Source organism: Harpegnathos saltator, unplaced genomic scaffold (genome assembly GCF_003227715.2).
Source record: "Harpegnathos saltator strain DR-91 unplaced genomic scaffold, Hsal_v8.6 scaffold255, whole genome shotgun sequence".
Lineage (NCBI taxonomy): Eukaryota > Metazoa > Arthropoda > Insecta > Hymenoptera > Formicidae > Harpegnathos > Harpegnathos saltator.
The window spans coordinates 1435913-1457275 of NW_020230045.1; the positions used below are offsets into that span (position 1 = coordinate 1435913).

General features: G+C 44.2%; 1 protein-coding gene across 4 annotated transcripts in view; it reads left to right on the forward strand.

Annotated features, from left to right (window-relative positions):
* Gfrl (Glial cell line-derived neurotrophic family receptor-like) overlaps positions 1-21363 on the forward strand; it is a 366205-nt gene that overhangs the window by 162007 nt on the left and 182835 nt on the right. For all 4 annotated transcript variants that reach the window (XM_025299230.1, XM_025299232.1, XM_025299233.1 and 1 more), the window contains exons 3-4: positions 16332-16505; positions 20993-21137. In XM_025299230.1, coding sequence (XP_025155015.1) covers positions 16332-16505; positions 20993-21137 — 319 coding nt within the window. The remainder of the gene's footprint in view (positions 1-16331; positions 16506-20992; positions 21138-21363) is intronic.

Below are 21363 nucleotides of genomic sequence, written 5' to 3' on the forward strand. Positions count from 1 at the left end.
TGTTGGATGTCTACCGCAGCGGTGTATATCGCGCATCGATTCGTGGGCCATATCGCGCTCGCTCGTCGCGGAAAGTCAACGGTGTCCTTCGAAAACTCGGTTAACGGGCAAATACATGGCGTGTATACGCGTTCGCATGTTTCCTAATAGTCAATAAAAGCGCAAAAGAGAAAACAGGCAGTACGGTTTTATACGAATCTGTGGAAAAACAAAGAAAAAATCGGCAGAAAGGAAGCGATCTGGCGTGGCCTAGAAAAAAAATAGCCCGCCACAACGGACGGCGCACTTTTTACAGCGGGAGCGTGTTTCGTCCCGACATGATGAAACAGATTGCAGCGGCGGGGCATGTAACGCATCCCCGCATCCGCGGCCACCGCGCGAATCCTGCGGGGGATGCGCGTCCCGCGAAAGTTTTAAATTCCAAGTGGAAGCGCGGAATCCAGCGGATAACGCCTCGCGGAACTTGTATACGACTTGACGAAGTCCCGGCAACTTATTGACGACACAATCGGGACTCGAAAGCACCCCGCGACGATGATGCAACAACAGCCGATATACAACCGGTGTGACAATGAAACGCTGCTCGAGCAAGAGGAATATCAAGAAGAGGAGTCCCCTTGTGGATTCCCTCGTTCTTTGGCATCGATCGATTCTCGCGGTTTCATTGAATCGTGTTTTTTAAATAATCGATAATACACACGAAGTGGAATCGCGCGTTTTCAACGCGATTGTAATAAACGTATTTTCGTTGTAATTATGCTCTCTCTCTCTCTCTCTCTCTCTCTCTCTCTCTCTCTCTCTCTCTCTCTCTCTCTCTCTCTCTCTCTCTCTCTCTCTCTCCTCTCTTTCCACCTCGTGAAATTAAGTGATACCATGTGAAATAAAAGAATTTAAATTTTTATAGGATGCCTCCCGGATTTTTATTCGACGGCGTACATTACGGGAATTACGTTTCCATTAATAAATGAGCTCTCCATGCGAATCTCTGCCGGGTTAAAGGACCACGATCCTTTATAAGAATTCGCTCATCGGGAAAATCTTCCAGATTGCACGGATCGCTCGGTAATAAATTTAGAAAAAAGGGAAGAGAGATATAAACGGACAGGGAGAAAGAGAGAAAGTTCGGTGCCAAAAGTACAGCCGATCGATCCTCAACAGCCTATAGAGCAAAGAGTTACAGAAGATACATTGAAATATTATTTGATCAAGTGTGATCTCTCAACATCTAACTCAATCTAAAAATCCCAATTTATATATTGTCTTATTTAAATATCATCTTAATTCTTTCCGATATCGCAAGAACTAAAGAGAGACTCTGAAAATATTATAGAACGTCTCAAATAAACAATATGTATAATACACACGCGAATGAAACGTGTTTCCGTTTACGATTAAACTGTCAATCGAAATCAAAAGAACCTACGCGCAGAGGTGCAGACGAATTCTTGGCAAGCGCGAATAAACTCGAAGGGACTCGTGCGAGGAAAGGGCGACGGGTGAGTGCGCGAAAGGGCTTTGCCGACAGAATGTGTACACATTGGCGCTTGCATAGAGCCGGAAATCCCCGGGCCGACTACCAAGCCTGCCTGCCTGCCTGCCTGCTTGCCTGCTTGCCTGCCTTCCTTCCTTCCTTCCTTCCTTCCTTCCTTCCTTTCTTTCTTCCTTCCTTCCTTCGTACCTAGCTCTACCTATCTACCTCTACCACCTAGCTACCTACCTACCTTGAGCTCTGCCAAGGCAGTTGGTTAGCCGCCGCGGGCTGTCAAGCGCACAAGCCGGGCGAGTCCAAAGGCACGCTTGGACCACTCAGGAGATTTCGGTCCGGCTCTGAAGTGAAGGTCATATCGCTCTTCTTTGGCCACGTATGTATCGCCGCAGCAGCAGCAAGTGCAGCGAGACACACAACGTCGATGTCCTCGTCTAACGTGGAGTCCGCTGTCGCTGACTCGCGCGACAAACCATCGCGCGCCGATCGTATTTTACCGTGAAATTTCGCCACTTCGCGGATACTCGCGAGCAGATGTACGATTCCCAGGGAGGAAGCCGCGGGTCTCTCTCCTGAAAAATCTGTCCGGAAAATCTGGAAGATCTCGGCCGACGACCGAGAGTGACGGTAAGAATTAGACCTCACCGCCGCGCCGGTCGGAAGAGATCGCGAGGGACGCACGTGCGAAGTGAAATCGCACTTTTCGTATTTTCTTAACAACTTTCGCGTACAAGTTCAATACGAGAACCCGACAATCATGCGCGTGTTACATTAGCATATAAATATTACATCGGAGAAATAACTCGTCCCCGTGAGCCCTCTCGTCACTTGTCACGTCGAATCAAATCAAGTGCGTTCCTCTTCGTCTGCATTTTCTCTCGCGAGGAAGTTTTTCAGCAATCTTCTTCTTCGTTGCGAGAATGCTTTCTTGACAAGATGATGTCGCGGCGAATTTTTTAGAGAGTCGGCAAATTCTCTGAAAATCAATTCTTTCCTCAGAGATATTTTTCAGAAGACTTTTCCTCTGACAATACATACTTCTGAATAAAGCAACGAAGTTATAAAAAAAAGTCACAAATAAAGAACCATCTATAATTGTAAATAATATTTGTAATCCTACGAAATTATTTTTCCTTTACAATGAAAGAAGAAATATTTCGGAAATGTTTCTCTTCAGATTTTATGTAAGATAAGAGTTCGTTTTGACCGTTATTTTCATAAAAATGGCAAAATTACAATCGACTGATTTGTCGGTTGACAGATATTATCCATTTTATTTTTATGTCTATCTGACTAACAAATAACGAGATCTATATGACGTTCTCTCTGATGAAAGTCTGCAGCAGAAAGTGTCTGCCTCTTGACTTAATTCAGTTTCAAGTGCAGCGGTTAACTATAAATGTCACTCGTCGTCGCATCGTAAAACTGGCGAGGTTCTCTCAACCGGTATAACTTGGACAGAAATAGATTCTTGAAGAATATCTGAAGAATTTCTCAAATCCGATATCGTAATCGCGTCTTTAAACCGATTGAAAGTGCAAATGTCCCACCTAAATTTACACGCAACCTGATTTTCTAAACATACCGCTGTGTTTTCTACGCAGAGAATGTCAAAATATTCGTATGAACAACTTTTATATTTTGATCAATCCTGTAATACAATTTGCAGCTTCATAAGTTTCAGAAATATTTCTCGAACTTTTCTCTTAAAAATTCAAAAGCTGGAAAATTTCTCCACACAAGATCCCGATCTAAAATCGTCTGTCAAAATTTGAATATAATATTTTCTCAGAGAGGCGATCTTTCGCATTAACTGTCTTCACGATAAATAAGATTGAAGCTCGACCTGAAGCTTCACCCGAAAAAAGAAGGAGGAAAGACAAGTGAAGAGCGAGGTCTCCCTGTCCGCGTCATTAAACTTAGTTGGTCAAAACTCATTAATCAGTTGCGCTAAATGACCCAGTAATTAAGTCGAGATGTGAGATTTCGCGTAAAATACGTTTGTTCTCCAAACTCACCGTAGGTCGTTCTCCTTATTTGGCGTAAGCTCCATGAAATATACGCCGTATTTTGTTCGTAGCGTGGCGGCGGCGAAAAGCGTCCGGCGCCGAAGCTGCGTGCAGACCCTATTTTTCAGTATTAAAATACCAAGCAGGATTGCATTAATAAATATGCAAGTAAAATGCGACGCACGGGCGTCGCTTAATATTTGCGTCCCACTTATTTACAAACGGAACCGAGAGGAGGACGCTTGTTGCATCGTTGCCATGGCCAGCGAGCAGTTACTGCGGAATATATTCAACGCAGCGGTGATATTTCAGACTGCGGAGGCAATATGGAGACTGGTGTAAGCGTCGGATCATAAATAAAGCCACTCACGTTGTCCCGCGTTCCGTTGAGAATATCGAGAAAGATTATATTATGGAAAAAGTGTTCCCCCGATTGCGCCGTAAAATATGAAACAGGCTGCTTTCTCGCGCCGAAACAAAACGACCGATAGTCAGGGAGAATCTATTCGCGTCGATCGCCTTGTCTGTCGCGATTCTGCCGAGTCTTCGATATAATTGATGTTCGTATGAATTATTCATCCCCTCGCGTCTCGCGTCGCGAGAGAAATAACTGACGAAAATAGCGACGGTGATTTATCTGGAATAATTATTTGTTTCTTCTTAATTGCTTGAGTTTATCTACTTGGCGGGGTCTCTTTGCTCGCAAACAACGTCTTCTTCACGTCATCTTGCGTCTTGCGCGAATACTTGAAGAGCCAGTAAAATATCGCATCGCGCGACAGTCAAGCTTAATACTGTAATAATTATTTATGTTTACGAGAAACAAGTCCGTAAGCTCAGTAGTAAATCTGTGGATACGCAGAATACGCTGTGTTTTCGTTTGGAAATTTTATATCTTGCAGAAACTGCCGGATTGATCGGAATTTCCAATCGGAAGTCTATTCTTGCGTTAATATCATTACACATCGAAGATCGATGAAACGATTGCGAATGAATAATCAATCGTTTCGTATAATTTTGCTGAAGAGCCTTAACTTAATTTTGCCTTAACCTAATTTTATTCTGCGCTGTCGCGAGGATACGCGACCTATTCTTTTTCACTTTCTCTTTCTCTCCCTCTCGCGTATTATAAGTTCAACAAAATCGCACGACTGTCGATCCGCACGTGATCTCCTCAGCTCGCATCCGCCAGCGGAATGCACTTCCGGTTGCTCTCTCTCTCTCTCTCTCTCTCTCTCTCTCTCTCTCTCTCTCTCTCTTTCCCCCTCCCTCCCTCCCTCCCTCCCTCCCTCCCTCTCTCTCTCTCTCTCTCTCTCTCTCTCTCTCTCTCTCTCTCTCTCTCTCTCTCTCTCTCTCTCTCTCTCTCTCTCTCTCGTTAATATATTCACCATTCCTAATGCGAATATCGCATTACACGGTGCTCGGGCCGGCAAATCCTCGGCGCTTCCCTCCATTTCATTTACCGTTATGCACATTTTATTAAATCGGACGAGCCAGCGCGATATCCGGCAGCTAACTACTGCCAACTTAAAAGCTCGTAACACCCGGCGACTCGCATAATACGCGTGTAAAATGAACCGTATTAAAACCGTGTCGAAGGTTCGTGCACTTCTCCGATTCGAATTGTCTTTAACGTAGCAAACATATTCGGACGCGATAGTATTCTATTTGCGTTACCCGAGATATAGAACAAGAATCTCGGGATTGCTTGAATTTATCTCGCCAAATTCGACTAACTTTTCCCTCTATTTGCTCTCTCTGTCTCTCACACATACACACAGCAGTGCATTTGACACTTTCGTCCCTCGGTAAAAATTGATAAAGTCCAGCGAGCGAACTTTGCTTATTAGAATATTTTCAGACGCTCGGCTCGCGTTAGATTTGCGCTAATTAACGTGTTTGCGCGAGCTCCAGTGCGAGGGAAGCCGAGAAAAACACTCTCCTCCTCCCCGCATGTTGATACGGAATCGAAACAGCTTTATCGATGATCAAACGGCAGTTGGTTTGTTGGACTGTTATCCAACTGGTAATCTAATGATAGCCGTAACACGAGTAACGCTGGGTAGAGAGAGAGAGAGAGAGAGAGAAACACACAGAGTGAGGAGGAGGCGGAGAGAAGGTGAGCTCTCTGTTTTACCTTTAATCAGGTCGTCGAATGCAGCGCGACAAAGTGAGCTCGAGCGTACATAATCAAGCGTGCGCGTGCGTTAATTTGTACGAGGAACTGCGTTTTGCACACGTAAATAATATGCGATGCCATATCGGCGCACTATTCGGTGCATCAACGGCGAATCGTTGCACGATAAATGAACGTCATTGCGTCGCGCGTGTGTCTTGCAAGAGATCGCGGAAAATCGCTCGATCCGAAATCGATTTTAACCACCGCGATTCGATCGCTTTCGGTAATTTATCGTCTAATTAAAGAAACGCTCGCTCGCGACGTAAATTAGTTGAACTTTAATTGCTAATGTGGGCAATCTTTCCGGTCATTTATTCCCATTTCCTCATTTATCGTCGGAATAAACAATTATTGGAATTAATGAAAAAATTGAAACGCGGGGTGTGTGGTGTAATGTGTGCGTGGGTATACGCGTGCGCACACGTGTGCGCAATTTAATTATCGGAATGATTAAAACAAGCCTTACCGCGGGTATCCGGCACGATTTGCGCAATAAATATTTGCCCCCAATTTTCCCCTCTAATTGCACCGGTTATTTATTGGAGAGACCGACACTCTAATGCAAATAATGATCCGTGTTGACTTTTCGATAGTTTCGCGATTGCGCGTCGCATAATGCCAGAGAAGCTTTGAGTTTCGGCGATTTCAGAGTACACGTCGCGTATGCTTCTTTATTCGGTGAAACGAATAACTTGGGACGTGTGTGTACATGTAAATATTATTTATTACACACCAAAATGGAGTAGTCGTACTTGTCAAACAGACACGAAAGTTTATCGATACCGGCTATTTATACGGCAAGTTGTAGACAAGACGCCTTTTAACGCATTTAACAAGAATTTCGACTCGCGACTCAACTCCCCTCTTGGAGAGGGGGTAAACTTCCCTCAACGAGAGCGAACAAAGTGGCAACCATCACCGTAGGGCCGAGGGAAATTCTTGACCCAGTACTTCGGCGGGAGTTGAAGGGCTGCGTGGTCTGAGTGGACTTTGAAATCCGGCGTCATCAGGTCGAGCGAGTTTTTCAGCGAGCAGCTGCCGCTCGTCGTCGTTTAGCATCGCTAATGCTTCAAGAAGCGCGACCTTTTCTCCCGGCGAGTTCCTTTCTCTCAATCCCTACTCTTTCACAAATCACGTTCATTTACGTAACCAATTTTCGTCAATCGACGTAGTCGATTTTATTATTAAAGAGAGAAAATCTTCGCGACAAAACACCGTTGCTTGAAAGTGTCTCGAATATGCGAATGCACCTCGGAATGATGTTTCTGGGCAATGATATTTCCGGAATAACGAAGACCCGGTGCATTTGGACCTTTCTAATTTCGCGACTGATTTTTCGGAACTTTGCATGTGCGACGCGCACACTAGGAAAAATGTATTGTTGCGTGAACCAAAATTTTGTTGTAACAACAAAATAATTTGGTTAAAATATGCCCAACAAAACTGTTTAATTCCTGTAAACAAATATCTTGCTTGATTACGGTTTGTTCGTATAACGTAATACTTTTGCTATAGCAACCAACAAAGCTTTAACTATATGAATTTTGTTAAAAATACTATAAATTTTTCTTAATGTATAAAATCTAAATTTTAGTGCACAGAGAGACAAAATAGTATCCATTGGGCATTATTTTAGTTTATGTAAAATAATATTTCGTTATTATATAATTTTTATGGATAAAATAACTAAAATGCTTAATTCTTATACATATATCAAGTCTAAGAACAAAATCATTTCAGAGAACAAAGCAGAAAAATATATTTAATTGAGACAACTAAATATTTTGTTATATAAAACAAGATATTTGGTTGCTATTAAAAATTGCCTCAACTAAACAGTTTTGTTAGAGATGCTAAATTTTTTTTCCTAGTGCATACACGCATCGTCTCGCGTCCATAAAGTTCCGTTCGTGCGCATAATAACGCGGCACAATTTTGCTGGCAGGGCCAAGGCAAGACAGGCTCGAGGGAAGGGCAGGACGGAGCAGGGCAGAAGGGTTCAGTTTGTGTTTGCCGGTTGCCACAACAAGTCTCGAAACGTCGGCCCGGCTGCAGCGAATATCATTTCATCGTATAAACGCTCGGGCGTCGAATTGATCGCCTCTCGCTCGCGACTCGCGTTAAACCGATAAACACGATCACGCGGAAAACTCGAAGCGACTCGCGCGTGAAAATCGCATTGCCGGACGGTCGTTTCGAGCAGCGCGCGCGCGCGTGCGATGCCGGGAATTCTCTATATTTTTAAATTGGTAGTAATATAAATTCAAGGGGAAATTAAATTAAAGTCGGCGGCTTAAATTTTGCAATTACCGGGATAGAAAAATGAATATTTTATTTTTCGACAGATTCAATCTCCGTCCGACGTACTTTGAAATCCAATAAATGTAGGAACGAAAGCCTGGATGATTTAATAGATAGCGCAATGGTATACTTTTTGCGTGAATTAAAACGTAATATCGGACTTTTAATTCGACGTAATACACCTCGATCGATATTATCTATTCGGCTTATGTTGCCATGTTGAGAATCTATCGAAATTTTCTCGTCAAAACGTTTCAAAGTATCTTTCAATTTACCCTATCCAGGCTCTCTCTCTCTCTCTCTCTCTCTCTCTCTTTCTCTCTCTCTCGAGTTACTCGAGTGAGTAATTTTATCGGAAAAAGGGAGAAATTCCGGCCCTCCTTTTGCGTTCTGAAGGCTCTAAATTATCTTCAGCTTACACACGCGAGGAGAATCGACGTGATCAAGGATGTTTTATTGGAAAAAGAGATAACCGACCCGAGAGAGAAAGAGGAAGAGAGAATCGGACGAGAGCGCGAAGGTAATTCTCCGCGGGAGAAAATAAAGCCGCGGTTAGCTGTTCAATTTTTCGATTTTATGACACTTGTTCGAAATGACACGAGCCATTCGCACCCTCCTTGACTGTCAATCGTGGTGTCGTTTATCTTCTCGAAAAAGGCCGGCTCGAAAAAAAGGGACAAACGCTCGCGGCGCGATAAGACCGAGAGCGAGAGCGGCGGCGGCGGCGGCGGCGGCGACGGCGGCGGCAGCGAAGGAGAAGGAGGAGGAGGCAGTGGTGGCAGTGGTGGTGGTGGTGGAAGTGAGGGGTGGATGTACTGGCTGGCAGAAGGATAGCATTGTTCGGAAGTACAATGTACGTTGTTATGCCAAAGCGGCATGCACGACCCTCGAGCACAATGGCGCCGGCGACGGGGGGTGGAAGATAGCGTGAGCCCGCGAAGAGAGAATACGCGTCGTCAGTTTCGGCGTAGAGACTGCAACTTTTCCCGGCTCTCCTGCCGTTCTCTCTCTCCCTCTCTCTCTCTCTCTCTCTCTCTCTCTCTCTCTCTCCCTCTCTCTCTCTCTCTCTCTCTCACTCTCCCCTCCCCCTCTCTCTCTCTCTCTTTTCCTCTCACTTATTCACTCACTCACTCACTCACTCACTCCCTCGCACTCTCTGCCACACTTTTTCCCAATACTGTTTTTTTTCCATCCATGAATTATGGCTCACGGTAGAACGATTCTCGAGCGCTCGCGCTTTTTATGGAGCTGCCGCGCCGTTCATCACCGCGCGGGATGTTCCCGGATACATATCCCGATAATTAAAGCGGAGAAGGACCTCGCGGGACGAGTCGGGTCTTATTTATTTTGGACATTGTCTCGCCAAGACATTTTTGCGCGGTTTTTAACCCTCGGGCGAATAACGGCCTTGTACTTGTCACGAGAAACTTGATCGAGAAAAATTGATCTGCGAGTGCCGGCGCGAGGGTGCTTGAAGGCGCGTTTGAAGATACAACGATGGGAAACGCACGTACATGATTAAGCTCTTTACGAAGGTCGCGAAGAATCGTGTCGAAAATTAAATTTCTATTTAGCAATATGTCGTGATTGGTGTAGCATTTGTGATAAGATAAAATACGTTTCAAACGCTTGACGATCTGTCGTCGGAAAAGCTATCAGATTAATTTGTGACTTCTTACGACTTTCTTAATCCGCTGAATGCAAAGCAAGATTTAACGAAGAAATACGCGTTCTTGTATTAATTAAAGGCGCAGAGTGATTACGCGATTGTGACACGAGCCGAAATTTACATGCATAAATTTTCGCGATAATTACACATTACTGGTTTTTATAACGAGCGCAGGGTAACAAGCGCGCCTCGGCGTGTCTTGCCGCAAAAAAAAAAAAAAAAATCTGGAAATCGCACGTTTCTCTCGGCTGTTTGGCACGAAAATAAGTCACGTTTTATTAAAATACGCGGTGTTACATCGCAGTGCGTTTCGGCTGTAATTATTACAACTGTTCGAAAGCGCAAATGCGTCAGATGCAGCTGCATCAACTGCCGGTGCGTGCGCCTGCAAGTGATAGCCGAATTCAAAGCCGCGCTGCTCTCGCGCGCGCATATTTCCTCGTTCGCTCGCGATGTGCCCTCACACGTATAGACACGTACACACGTGTGAGAACGAAAAGTCCGTGTCCTCGACTTTTCCGTCGGCCGATAGTTTGTTTGCCCCCGTCCCGACTTTTTTCTCCGAGTTCGCCGCGGCTTCTCGTCCGCATGCGCGCGTGCGTAGCAACACGTTCACGTTAATAGATGAGCATCTCCGGCGCGAGAGAAGCTGCGATTCGCGGAAACACTCGCGAATGAAAGAGGGAGGAGTCGGATGCTTTTGATAATATTAAAAATCACCGCGCGGCGAGATCCGATCGTCGATCGCTCGCCCTCGATAATTTATCGACGAGCACAGAGCGTCACTCTGCGAGTCAGATTAATCGCGCGATTACTCTTTCTCGCGGTTCGCGGTATCTATAAATATCTCTCGCGCAACGGAACTCTCAATTGATCGCCGACTATTTCTACGACTGTTGTTTATCTTCTTCCGCTGCCACTATGCGGTATTTTAGCTTTTTATCAAAAGTGCACTCTCGTTTATACCATACGTTTCTTGCCGTTTGCGCGCACACTTGGACCTGTCGCGATTCTCTTTGTTTCGACAAAATTCCCGGTGAAACATATAGAGCGAGCTCGATGAGAAACTGCATAATTCGAGAGATACATAGAAATGGCCGCACAGAGGTGATTACTTTTATCTCCCAGCAGCGGCACAAAGTAACAGAGCACAACGTGTCTCTTCTTCGGCGCGATTAATTGCATCGTCCCCCAACTACGTGACCCCTTAATTCGGTACAATTTTATCGGCCGCAACTTCCCACTCGCAAAGTTCGTGTAATACAATATTCGATTTGATAAGATTTCCATAAATAATGAATTAACCCATCGGAGAAACTATTAAGGAGCCCTCTCGACGGCGTAAATTAATTATTAAGTTGAGACTATATTAAAACGGAGCTCACTAATTGGGAAAAAGATAGGAGGTTCCGGAAATTCGCCCGAACGCTCTGGTGTTTCATCGCGAGCGATAAAATGCGTGGCAAACTTTCGTTATTACGGCATCCAGCTGGATATTAATAGTCATGGCGGGCGCTCCTTCTCGTAACTACCGAACTACTCGCTTTCTATTCGGCATGTTGCGAGTCACTACTTCCCCCACCGCGTCCTTTGACGGAATCGCACTTTGAGGGGGCAATCATCGTTTCCCGATCGCCTCGCGCCGTTAATTCGTCGTATTTAGTATCTCGTTAATAAAACACTCGCGTGTAATCCGGGCGAATACTTTGGTAACACTCGCAGTCCGGCGAGACCGCGCTGCCCTTCGGACTTGACTCGGGATAGAAAGAGGTCCCGCTCCCGACTTTCAACCTCTCAAATATTAATTAGCGTATCGCGTCGGAAATCGCGCAATCAGCTCCATTTGTGGGCAGACCGATGTAAATTAGTATTCCTCTCGAGGGGACTCGGGACAGCTGACCCAGTGAGAGAGATTACCCTCCTGTCACAATATTAGCTCCTGAAACTCTCCTCGCTGAGACTCTTCTTCTTTTTTCTCCCTCCTTCTCTCTCTCTCTCTCTCTCTCTCTCTCTCTCTCTCTCTCTCTCCCCCTCTCTCTCTCTCTCTCTCTCTTTCTCTCGCATTCTCTCACTGCTGTTCTTCGTAACTTCCAAACTACCGGAGATATTCCCTTTTAAGTGCCCTGCTTCGTGTTTAATGAAGGGACGTGGGTGCGCGCTGAGAGAAATGGCCCGGGATGGGGTTAAACATTGGAACCGGCGGAATGAATCGAGGAGGGACGAAGAAGCGGCAGGTGATAACATCAGAATGTAATTGAAACTTTCACGCTGCCACTCCGTCATTTTTCCGTCTGACATTCGGCGACGACGAGAACGTCGTCGTCGTCGTCGACGACGACGCCGACATCTGGATTCATTACTTATAGTCTGGCACCGCTCGGTTATTACGAAACTTACGGTGTCTCGGGATAGTAATTAAGGCGCCCTCTCGCTTCCATTCTTTCTCCGAACGACGCTGTACTAATTAAGCCGCGAGCGACGGAATCTTGAATGAAGCCCGAGCCGATCTCGAAGGAGAACGCTCGGAGCGTCGAAATCACCTTAGCCGCGCCGCCGACGGCTGGCTCGGTATGCCCCGCGAAAAATTGTCGAAAGTATGCGAGCAACTCTCAACAATCTTGAAATTAATCGTAATATTCGTTATCTGCGTCGTTAGTCGCCGGATAAAGTCCACAGCGGAGAATTCTTGGCGTGAAGCTCCGGGCGGCGTCTTGTATTCTTCGAGCTTTCGGCGGTTCCTTCTTGCGTCACGCGTGTGACGTCCCGAAATGGCGAAACGGAAAAACGACGTATCGGGCGACAACAATAAATAGATTAAACCGCATCGTGAATATTCTGTAACAGCGGCATACATTAACGCCACAGCCTCGTTGTGGCGCGATTAATGCACGAGCGTGTATTATGGCAAATAATTGTTACTATTACATCACAACGGTGACGGGGTTCGCGTCGTTGATAAATTCAGCCGGTTGCTGTATAATGACTTTCGCCCGGATTTCGCGATTATTTTGAGTCCGTTGTCGACCGTGCGGCGGATATAAGCTATGATCCGAAGCGTCCGTGTCGCATTTGCGCACGTTTCACGGCGCATCCTACGCGCGACGTGCGCACGTATCGCATGATAACCCATCGTTATCGCTTTGATGATTACAATCACACGAGATATACTTCACGTGAAATTATTCAAATGCACTTTCTACGACCTCGCCGCTTACGATTATCGGCTACGTCGGATTTGCGCTTAAACGCGTGTGCATCGCTCGTTGCGTTCGGACACATCAAGAAATTTATTTCGCGTGCGAAGAGATCCTCTCGTCGATCTCGTCGTGTACGATTGTACAATTGTGTGTAATTATCTTCATGTAACATTACCGGTTATCTCGTATCTGTGGTATACTGTGGTGGCTGATTAACAAAATCGTGGAATATTCAAAATAGTTGTAAGTTGGACACGCGGTAAATTTCGACGGTGAACATGCTCCGTGTCAAATTGAGCTGTTCCTTCGTTCTCGCTTAAATTTGGAGCTGCGAATTGCTCGCTGCAGAATTACCGACGGGACGACCGATGCATCCGAGATCTCAGCCGCGTTTGCAGCGCATTTCTGCGAAATTTCAACGCGACGTCGGCGAACGGCCGAAATTCCGCGCGTTCTACGCTTTTCGCTCGTTGTCGGCGAGAACCGGCGGGGATCAACGTCGGAACGAGGTAGCGCGCGAGGGTGGAGGCGATCGGCGGGGAGATTAATCGCTCGCTGCGATGGTCTCTCGTCATCGCGTTTTGCAACAATCTGCATCGACAGACTCACCGTGAAAAGTAACATCCGCTCGAGTACGCGCGATCACGTTGCGCGCTCGGAGCGACGCGCGTTCGTTTCACCGGCGTCGTCGCTTTTTCGTGCTCGCTTGAGGTGCTCGTGCGCGCGTTCACGTTAATGCACATCGGGGCATTATAACTCTCGAGTCTACCCTGACGAGCGGAACACTTGGCGATTCTGCCAAATGGTAAGTCACGCTCGGCGCGCCACTGGCCGATCCGCGCGTGTGCGCCGCACAGTCGATCGAAACGGTGAAAAAGTGGACATCGAGCCAAAAATAAAAGTTCGAATTTCACAACTTCATCTACTACAGTAGGAAAAAAAATTTAATATCTCTAACCAAACTGTTTAGTTGAGGCATTTTTTAATAGCAACCAAATATCTTTTTATTGTTTTATATAACAAAATATTTAGTTGTCTCAACTAAATATATAAGAAATAAGCATTTTAGTTATTTTATCCATAAAAATTACATAACGAAATATTATTTTACATAAACTAAAATAATGCCCAATGGATACTATTTTGTCTTTCTGTGCACTAAAATTTAGATTTTATATATTAAGAAAAATTTATAGTATTTTTAACAAAATTCATGTAATTAAAGCTTTTTGGTTGCTATAACAAAAGTATTACGTTGTACGAACAAACCGTAATCAAACAAGATATTTGTTTACAGGAATTTGTTAAACAGTTTTGTTGGGCATATTTTAACCAAATTATTTTATTGTCACAACAAAATTTTGGTTCACGCAATAATACATTTTTCCTAGTGTAGAATGTATTGCAAAATAGTTCTAATATATGATCCGAATACAGAAAATATAAAGTGATGAGTAATATAGATACTGTAAGCGTCTAAAGTCTCGAGTTTCTGTGATAAGTAAAATGTGTTAAGCATAAGTCGTCCATTTGTGTTCACTGTATTTTATATAAATAATTATCGATCCTTGTCTATCTTATTGTACACAATTCTATGGTTCTTCAAGAAGATTTTTATCATATCCGTTGCCAGATTTTGTTATATTTTACGCATTTTTCTCTATGATGAATTAGAACGAAATCGTAACTCAACTCATACATGTTTATTGAATAATTTAAAAAAATGTTCACATTTGTTCAAGATCTACTAAATAGGATTTAGAAAAACCATTCATATAGTAAAAAACCGTATAGGTTTCAGCTGCGATCTCGTGCGATCTTTTCTCCTATAATGGTTATAGATTCTCATCGTATAGTGGATAGAAAACATCTAACATATTACAATTGTATATACAATTGTACATGAATGAAAATTCGGTTCGGAGACAGAATTTCGCCCGATCATTCGTAATGAAAATTTCAGTAAAAGTCCTGTTTATATTTCCACAATATTTTTATAACAATATTTTTTTTATTGAATTTTAAATATTCCTGTTTGGTTTCAAGTCATCATCACATAGATAAGAAACTAGACATATATTTTTTTCAATCTGTTGCAACGGATTGAAAAAGAATCGCAAAATTTCGAATAGTCTTCTCGTTTAATCCAGTTCTACTCATACACACGTAATCAAAGGATTTGCGAAGAACCTCTGTGCTGTGTTGTTATCCTTGGCTGTTTTCACGAATTTTATTTTACAAAATACACTAGTCTTGCAATTTTCACTTGTGTTTTCATACAGATTGTTTATTCTTAAAATTTTCAAAAATATGTAACAAATATTTTATTAATTGAATTTATGCAAGAAGATTTGATATAACTTACCCAAGGCTTGTTCCTTACCTTCACGTAGTGCCTGTTGAAACCGAATAAGAACACTATACATTTATATATATTCGTTACAATACTATTATTATCAAAATGGTATACAAAAATATTATAAATAAAATATTTTATGAAAATTAATTTTATTAAAACTTATTCCTGCACAAAATTTTGTTTCCGAACAGAATTTTAGTCGATGTCCACAGAATTTGAAGTTTCGTTCCACTGTGTGCGGCGGTAGAAGACAACCCATTGAAACATTTTTTATTTCATTAATAAAGAGTTGAGAAAAAATTGTCCAGCACATAGATTCTATGTAGTTTTTCCCGTAGAATCGAATGACACTATCAGTTTCCTTGTATCTCGCATTTTTCAACGAATTGTTTAAACAGTAATTTTTTAAACATTTGGAAAGTTAAGTTTTTGTTTATGAGTAATCGTCTTTTGACCAAATGTTTTCATCCCAATATTCAGCTTTCCGCTAATTGCTATATTTTGCCTGCAAAGTACGATGTCCGCACATCCCTATGTTTCGTCCCATTGTGCGCCTTACGGCGTGCGGCTAGGGTTGCCAACTGCCCGGTTTTGAGCCGGACTGTCAAGTTTTCAGAAGTCTTGTCCAGTGTCCGGTTAACAAATCAAACCGCACGTCATGTGTCCGGTTTTTAAGTTATATCCAATCAATAGAATGAAAGTTCAGATTTCAGCAACGTTTCTCCGTTTCAAGTGCCTACAAACGATCGAACGCCACGAAAAGCCATCTAGTAGATGTGACCTGCCGATTCATCATTCCATATATATTAAAAAAGTAGTAGTTTATTATTTTATTCAATCAAATCTTGTTTATAAAATTGTTTGGGAATTAATATTGTAAATAAGTACTTGTTATATTTTGTATTTAATGTAATGTTATGATTATTATTTCTGTCCGGTTTAGTCCGGCTTGGGTTTGTTACCAAAGAAGAAATGTCCGGTAATTTTAACTCTTGGATTTGGCAACCCTACATGCGGCGCCGCTTTGCGCGCGGCAACCGCGACTGTTGCGTGCTAAAATCCGCGAGCGCGATTTGTCATTCGACTCGGGGGCATTGTCGCGTCGCTCTAATAATAATTTCGCGGTTGCAGTGGCCTGCTCGACGGTGACGGTGACTAAGTGTCAGGCGGCTCTGCGCACGTTGCAAGCTTTCACTTTCTTCCGACCGACGTGCCTCTGCAGGGAGCCGCATGTCGATCCGGATTGCAACAGCTTCCAGAACTTCCTGTTTGACCACCCGTGCGTCTACGTCCTCAACAAGAAAGGTAAGGCCGCGTACATGCCGCACGATATTCATCCTCAGTTGCCACGCGCGCATATTATATATTAATCGCGAGTTATTTTTCGAGGCGTGTTATTTTCGACGATTGAGACCGACAAGTTGACAAAGTTGTATAATCAGTCCTTCGGCAATATATATATATATATATATCAAATGTTTCTTCTTTATTTTTTTCCTTTTTTTAGAGATTTTAAGATCTGCTCGAAAGAAACTCGACAAAACTGACAATGAAAAAATATCCTCAAAGTCTGAAATGTGAGAAAATATTTCAGGTCAAAATTTATGCCCTATTAAGATATTCTCTTTATTCTCTTCGTTTATCTTAATTTCTCACTGCTTTTCTCCATTATATGTCTTTCATTCAACATTTAAAAAAAATTTTTACAGCGCACAATCGTAAAACGCGTCAAATTTAAATGCGTTGCTTTAATCCCGAACGTGCGAAAGATGTAAAAACACATAAAAAAATACGACATATTTAAAGCAAGATCAGCGAGGTTATTAACACACTCCGGTGTTTTCCCATGGAAAAAAAAAGTGGAGTTGGAGTGATTTCAATAGTGTCGTCTCGATGACTTTTCCAAACGGCACAGAGCGTAACCTCGACGATAGAGACGCCACTCGGGCGTTCTCCTCCTTAAGGGCGGACTGGTGAAACAAAAGCCTCGCGGTATCTTTGACCTCGCCACCCTATATAACTTCGCTCCTACGGGCTTCATTGTTGATTTTCCCGAGGGCTCGCTCGTCCGCGCCGACGACTCTTTTGAGCTTTTTCAAACGATTCAACGGATAATTCCCGATGCGCTTCTTTTCATTCGCTCCAGCCCCCCATCTGCCTCCCTGGTCCATCTTTTTTTCTCTTTTTCATTTTTTTGCATTTTCTATCGCCGTCCCCGTCGTCGTCGTGAAGAAAACGCTCGTCTTCGACCGGGGGAAGAAGAGGAGAGAAAAAAGACAAGGAGAAAGGGAAACTCTTAGCCGCGGGCGTCGACGGTCGGATATTGTCGGCTTTATTTGGCGAATCGCTAGGCGCTCGATATTTGTCGCCTTAGCCAGTTCCTCCGAAGAGATTCTCAGATTCAAAATTCGATCGAAGTCCCGTCAGGCGGTCCTTCTCGCGATTTTTCACCCGCTCCTTTCACAGATCGCCGTCGTTAAATGCGCCCCGAGCCCGTCGAGAACGCACGAATCGGCGACTACCTAACGACAGTCGAGCTAATCCGCAAGACGCGGCGAGGAGCGGGGGCATGATTCGACGTGGTAATAAGTTGCGCAATTAGGTCGGCTCGGATCGCAGCTTAATTACATTTATCCTGCCAAAAGCCGGTCATACAGGAGCGTGGTGGATAATGGAAACTCTGGCGCGGCGCGGCCGGCGTTGGCTATACCAGGAAGCTTCGGCACTTAATGAGATTAAATTCGCTCCCGTGCCTCGAAAAAGGAAGCGGAAGCAAGGGGGCGAGTCGCGGTCGAGAAAAGAAAAAAAAGCAAAATATAGCCCACGAGAGAACCGCAGGCCGAATCGTACGCGGCTATCTGTATGTGTATGTCGCGCAATACCGCCGGTGAAGCTTCGAACGTGCGGATGGCTGGGCTGTTTTCGGCAAATTTCGCGAGAAGTCACAGCGTGAATTTCACGGGCGCTATTACGAAAGTCGCTGAAGATTTTTCAAAGAGCTTTTCTCGCGTTGCACGGTCTCCGCTGAAAGCGCACGGCTTTCTCCCCCCGCTTTCTCCCTCTCTCTCTCTCTCTCTCCCTCTCTCTCTCTCTCTCTCTCTCTCTCTCTCTCCCTCTCTCTCCCTCCCTCCCACCCTTCCTCTTTTTCTCTTTATCTCTCTTCCCCTCTCTCGCGAATTTGCTTTACTTTCGCGCGACCGTGCATGCATTTACTTCTCAACGCGAAACAAAAAGGAACTTTCAGGGGGATAAAATAGAAGCGCGTTAAATTTTTCTACGAGCGCGAACACCGTTTTACCCGCTGTAAGTTGCGGGCACGAGAGGTAAAACAAACTCCGGTAGGAAGTGGCGATACAAATCGACCGTGAGGAGAGAGGGAGAGAGAGAGAGAGAGAGAGAGAGAGAGAGAGAGAGAGAGAGAGAGAGAGTGAGCTAGCCGCAGCTTATCATCGGGCGATCGTGTTTGATTTGACGGGCCGTGCACGGAATACAGTTCGGTAGAGCGAGAGAGAACGGGAGCGGAGAGAATACCCCGACGATAAAATGAAAGAGAACGCCGGCGGGGAGGAAGGTAAAAGAGAGCGGTTGGATGTTTCTTTACTTCCTCGACAAAAGGCGAGAGCGGAAGAGAGCGAGGAGGGGAGGAGAAGGCACGGAGGGAACGGTACAAAGCGGAGAGAGCGAGCTGTCGTCCTCGGGGGGAGAGAAATGCGCATCGATAATCGACCGCGAGCAGACGGATTCTAATAAGTGAGCAACCTCGATGTCGCGAATACTATCGCAACAATTGAACACGAAAACATGACGAAAGTTTGTTAACAAGAAGAAAGAGGAGGAGGGAGGGGGGAGGGGCAAAAGCTCCAGGAAGCGAAGGGAAACTCACCCCTTTCGACAAGGATTCGAGTCGCGCGGCGGTGGTTCACGGACTGAAATGAATGATTCTTCTCGGCATTTACGCCGAGATTCAATTTATCAGCGATTGCGTTACGCATCGCGTTTGAAGCTTCGGGCCAGCTTCGATAACGCCCGATTATAATTCGACCATACAAGATTGAGCGCATTTAACGCGCGCGCTCTGCGTATTACAAGCCGGCCGGCTGCACCGGTGGCGGCGAAGCCGAGCCAAGTAACGCGTAAAAAGTCGCGTATATATTCCGGCGCATTATCGGGTTTGCGTTGCTTAATTAGGCTCTGGTATGGTTAATCGGAATCGGCACGGCATTGAACGCGTTAATCTCGGCCAACTAACCGGCGCAGCGGCGTTAGTTCGACCGCGATAGGCAAATGACGTAATAATTCGCGTTAACGGCCGCAACGCGTTCGCGAGATTTCGCCGTGTGTGACGTCGTCGTTCCGCTCACGTCTCCCCGATTGACGAACTTTCATCTCAATGCGAATATACGCGAGATTCCGTTGGTTCATTAATTTTCACCGTGAGGTTTCTCGCTCGTTAATCGGGTCGTTCGCCTTGGCCTCCTCCCTCGCTGTATGATTGCGTAGCTAACAAGTAAAACACTACCCAACTGTCACTCACCGATTCCAATGAAATTTGGCATGCACGTGGTACATTGAAAAATATTGAACACGTGTTTTTTTATATCGTCTGACAACGCAATTTTAAGGGTGGAAATCACCCCTTGATCCCTGAACATGAAAGCACTATTTCAACTCTTTGTACATATTACACGTGATTTCCGTCAAACTTGTCTTCCACTGAACTAGTCAGTAAGGGGTTTCTAGGGTCACTGATTGCAAATCTGGAGATAAAATTACAAAATTTAAGATGGCGGACCGAAATTGTAAAAAGATGACTGATTCAAACCAATTTTGGTATCTGAAGGTTTTTGGGGCCTCTAATTACGAATCTGAAGTTGGAAATCAAAATATAATTCGTTTGTTGCACTTTATTATTATTATTATTATTATTATTGTAATGTGTTTTACTTGTAAGATTTTTAAGAAGGTTTATTGTAAACTTTCAAGGATATTAATTATATAAATTTTCTGGACGTTAAGATTAACGTTCTGAACCTTAATAGATTTTTTGCTGTTCAAGTCCAGAATTTAGATAAATAATATGAATGAATATGAATAAATATATAAATAAATAGGATATAAATAAATGAATAAATATAGCAAATAAATAAAGCATAAGAGATCAAGATATCTGTATCTATATCTTATCAAGATATGTCAGAATATCATATATATATTCCGCTCGGATACTGACGGATAATAATCTTTTGCAAGACCAACTTCCCAATCTAAAAAAAAACTGACGCGACAGGTCAATTTTGAATATCGATTCATTGTTAAATTCAATAAATGTAATTGCCTGAGGCAATATCCTCCTTCACTGGTACAATTTCGATTTGTCATATTGCGTCATATTCCGCCATCTGTCATATTCCGCCATCTTGAATCTTGAATTTTATCTCCAGATTCGCAATCAGTGACCCTAGAAACCCCTTACTGACTAGTTCAGTGAAAGACAAGTTTGACGGAAATCACATGTAATATGTACAAAAGGTTGAAATAGTGCTTTCATGTTCAGGGATCAAGGGGGTGATCTCCACCCTTAAAATGCGTTGTCAGCCGATATAAAAGAACACGTGTTCAATATTTTTCAATGTTCTACGTGCATACCAAATTTCATTGGAATCGAATGGTGAGTGACAGTTAGGTAGTGTTATTTGTAAGAGGCATCTCTCGCGGGAACATCTCGGCGAATCAACCATTCGCTCCCGATAATGACTCCCTCATCTCACCATGTTGAATGTGTGTCTTTGCAGACAAGGATCAGTTCTCGATAGACGCGTTGCCGACGTGCAATCACGCCGTCAACGTTTGCGGACGCGACAAGGTGTGCACCCAGATGTTCAAGGAGTTCAAGATCAACTGCAAGATTCAAGAGGGCAAATGCAACATGGAGAACCGGTGAGTGCAACGAAAGCTCTCCCAGCTTTATTTTATAGCGCTCGCCTCGTTTATTAATCCGACACGCCGCGGCGTGTCCATCTCTCGCCGCTTTCGTCTAACGTCGCGCGATATCGCGGCGGTGCTAAAGCGGAGCTAAAGCGGCATGCAGTTGAGAATAAATACGGCCGCGAGATAGTAAACTTCATGTTATTGTAATAAAATGGCACGCGTCAGTGCGTGCTTC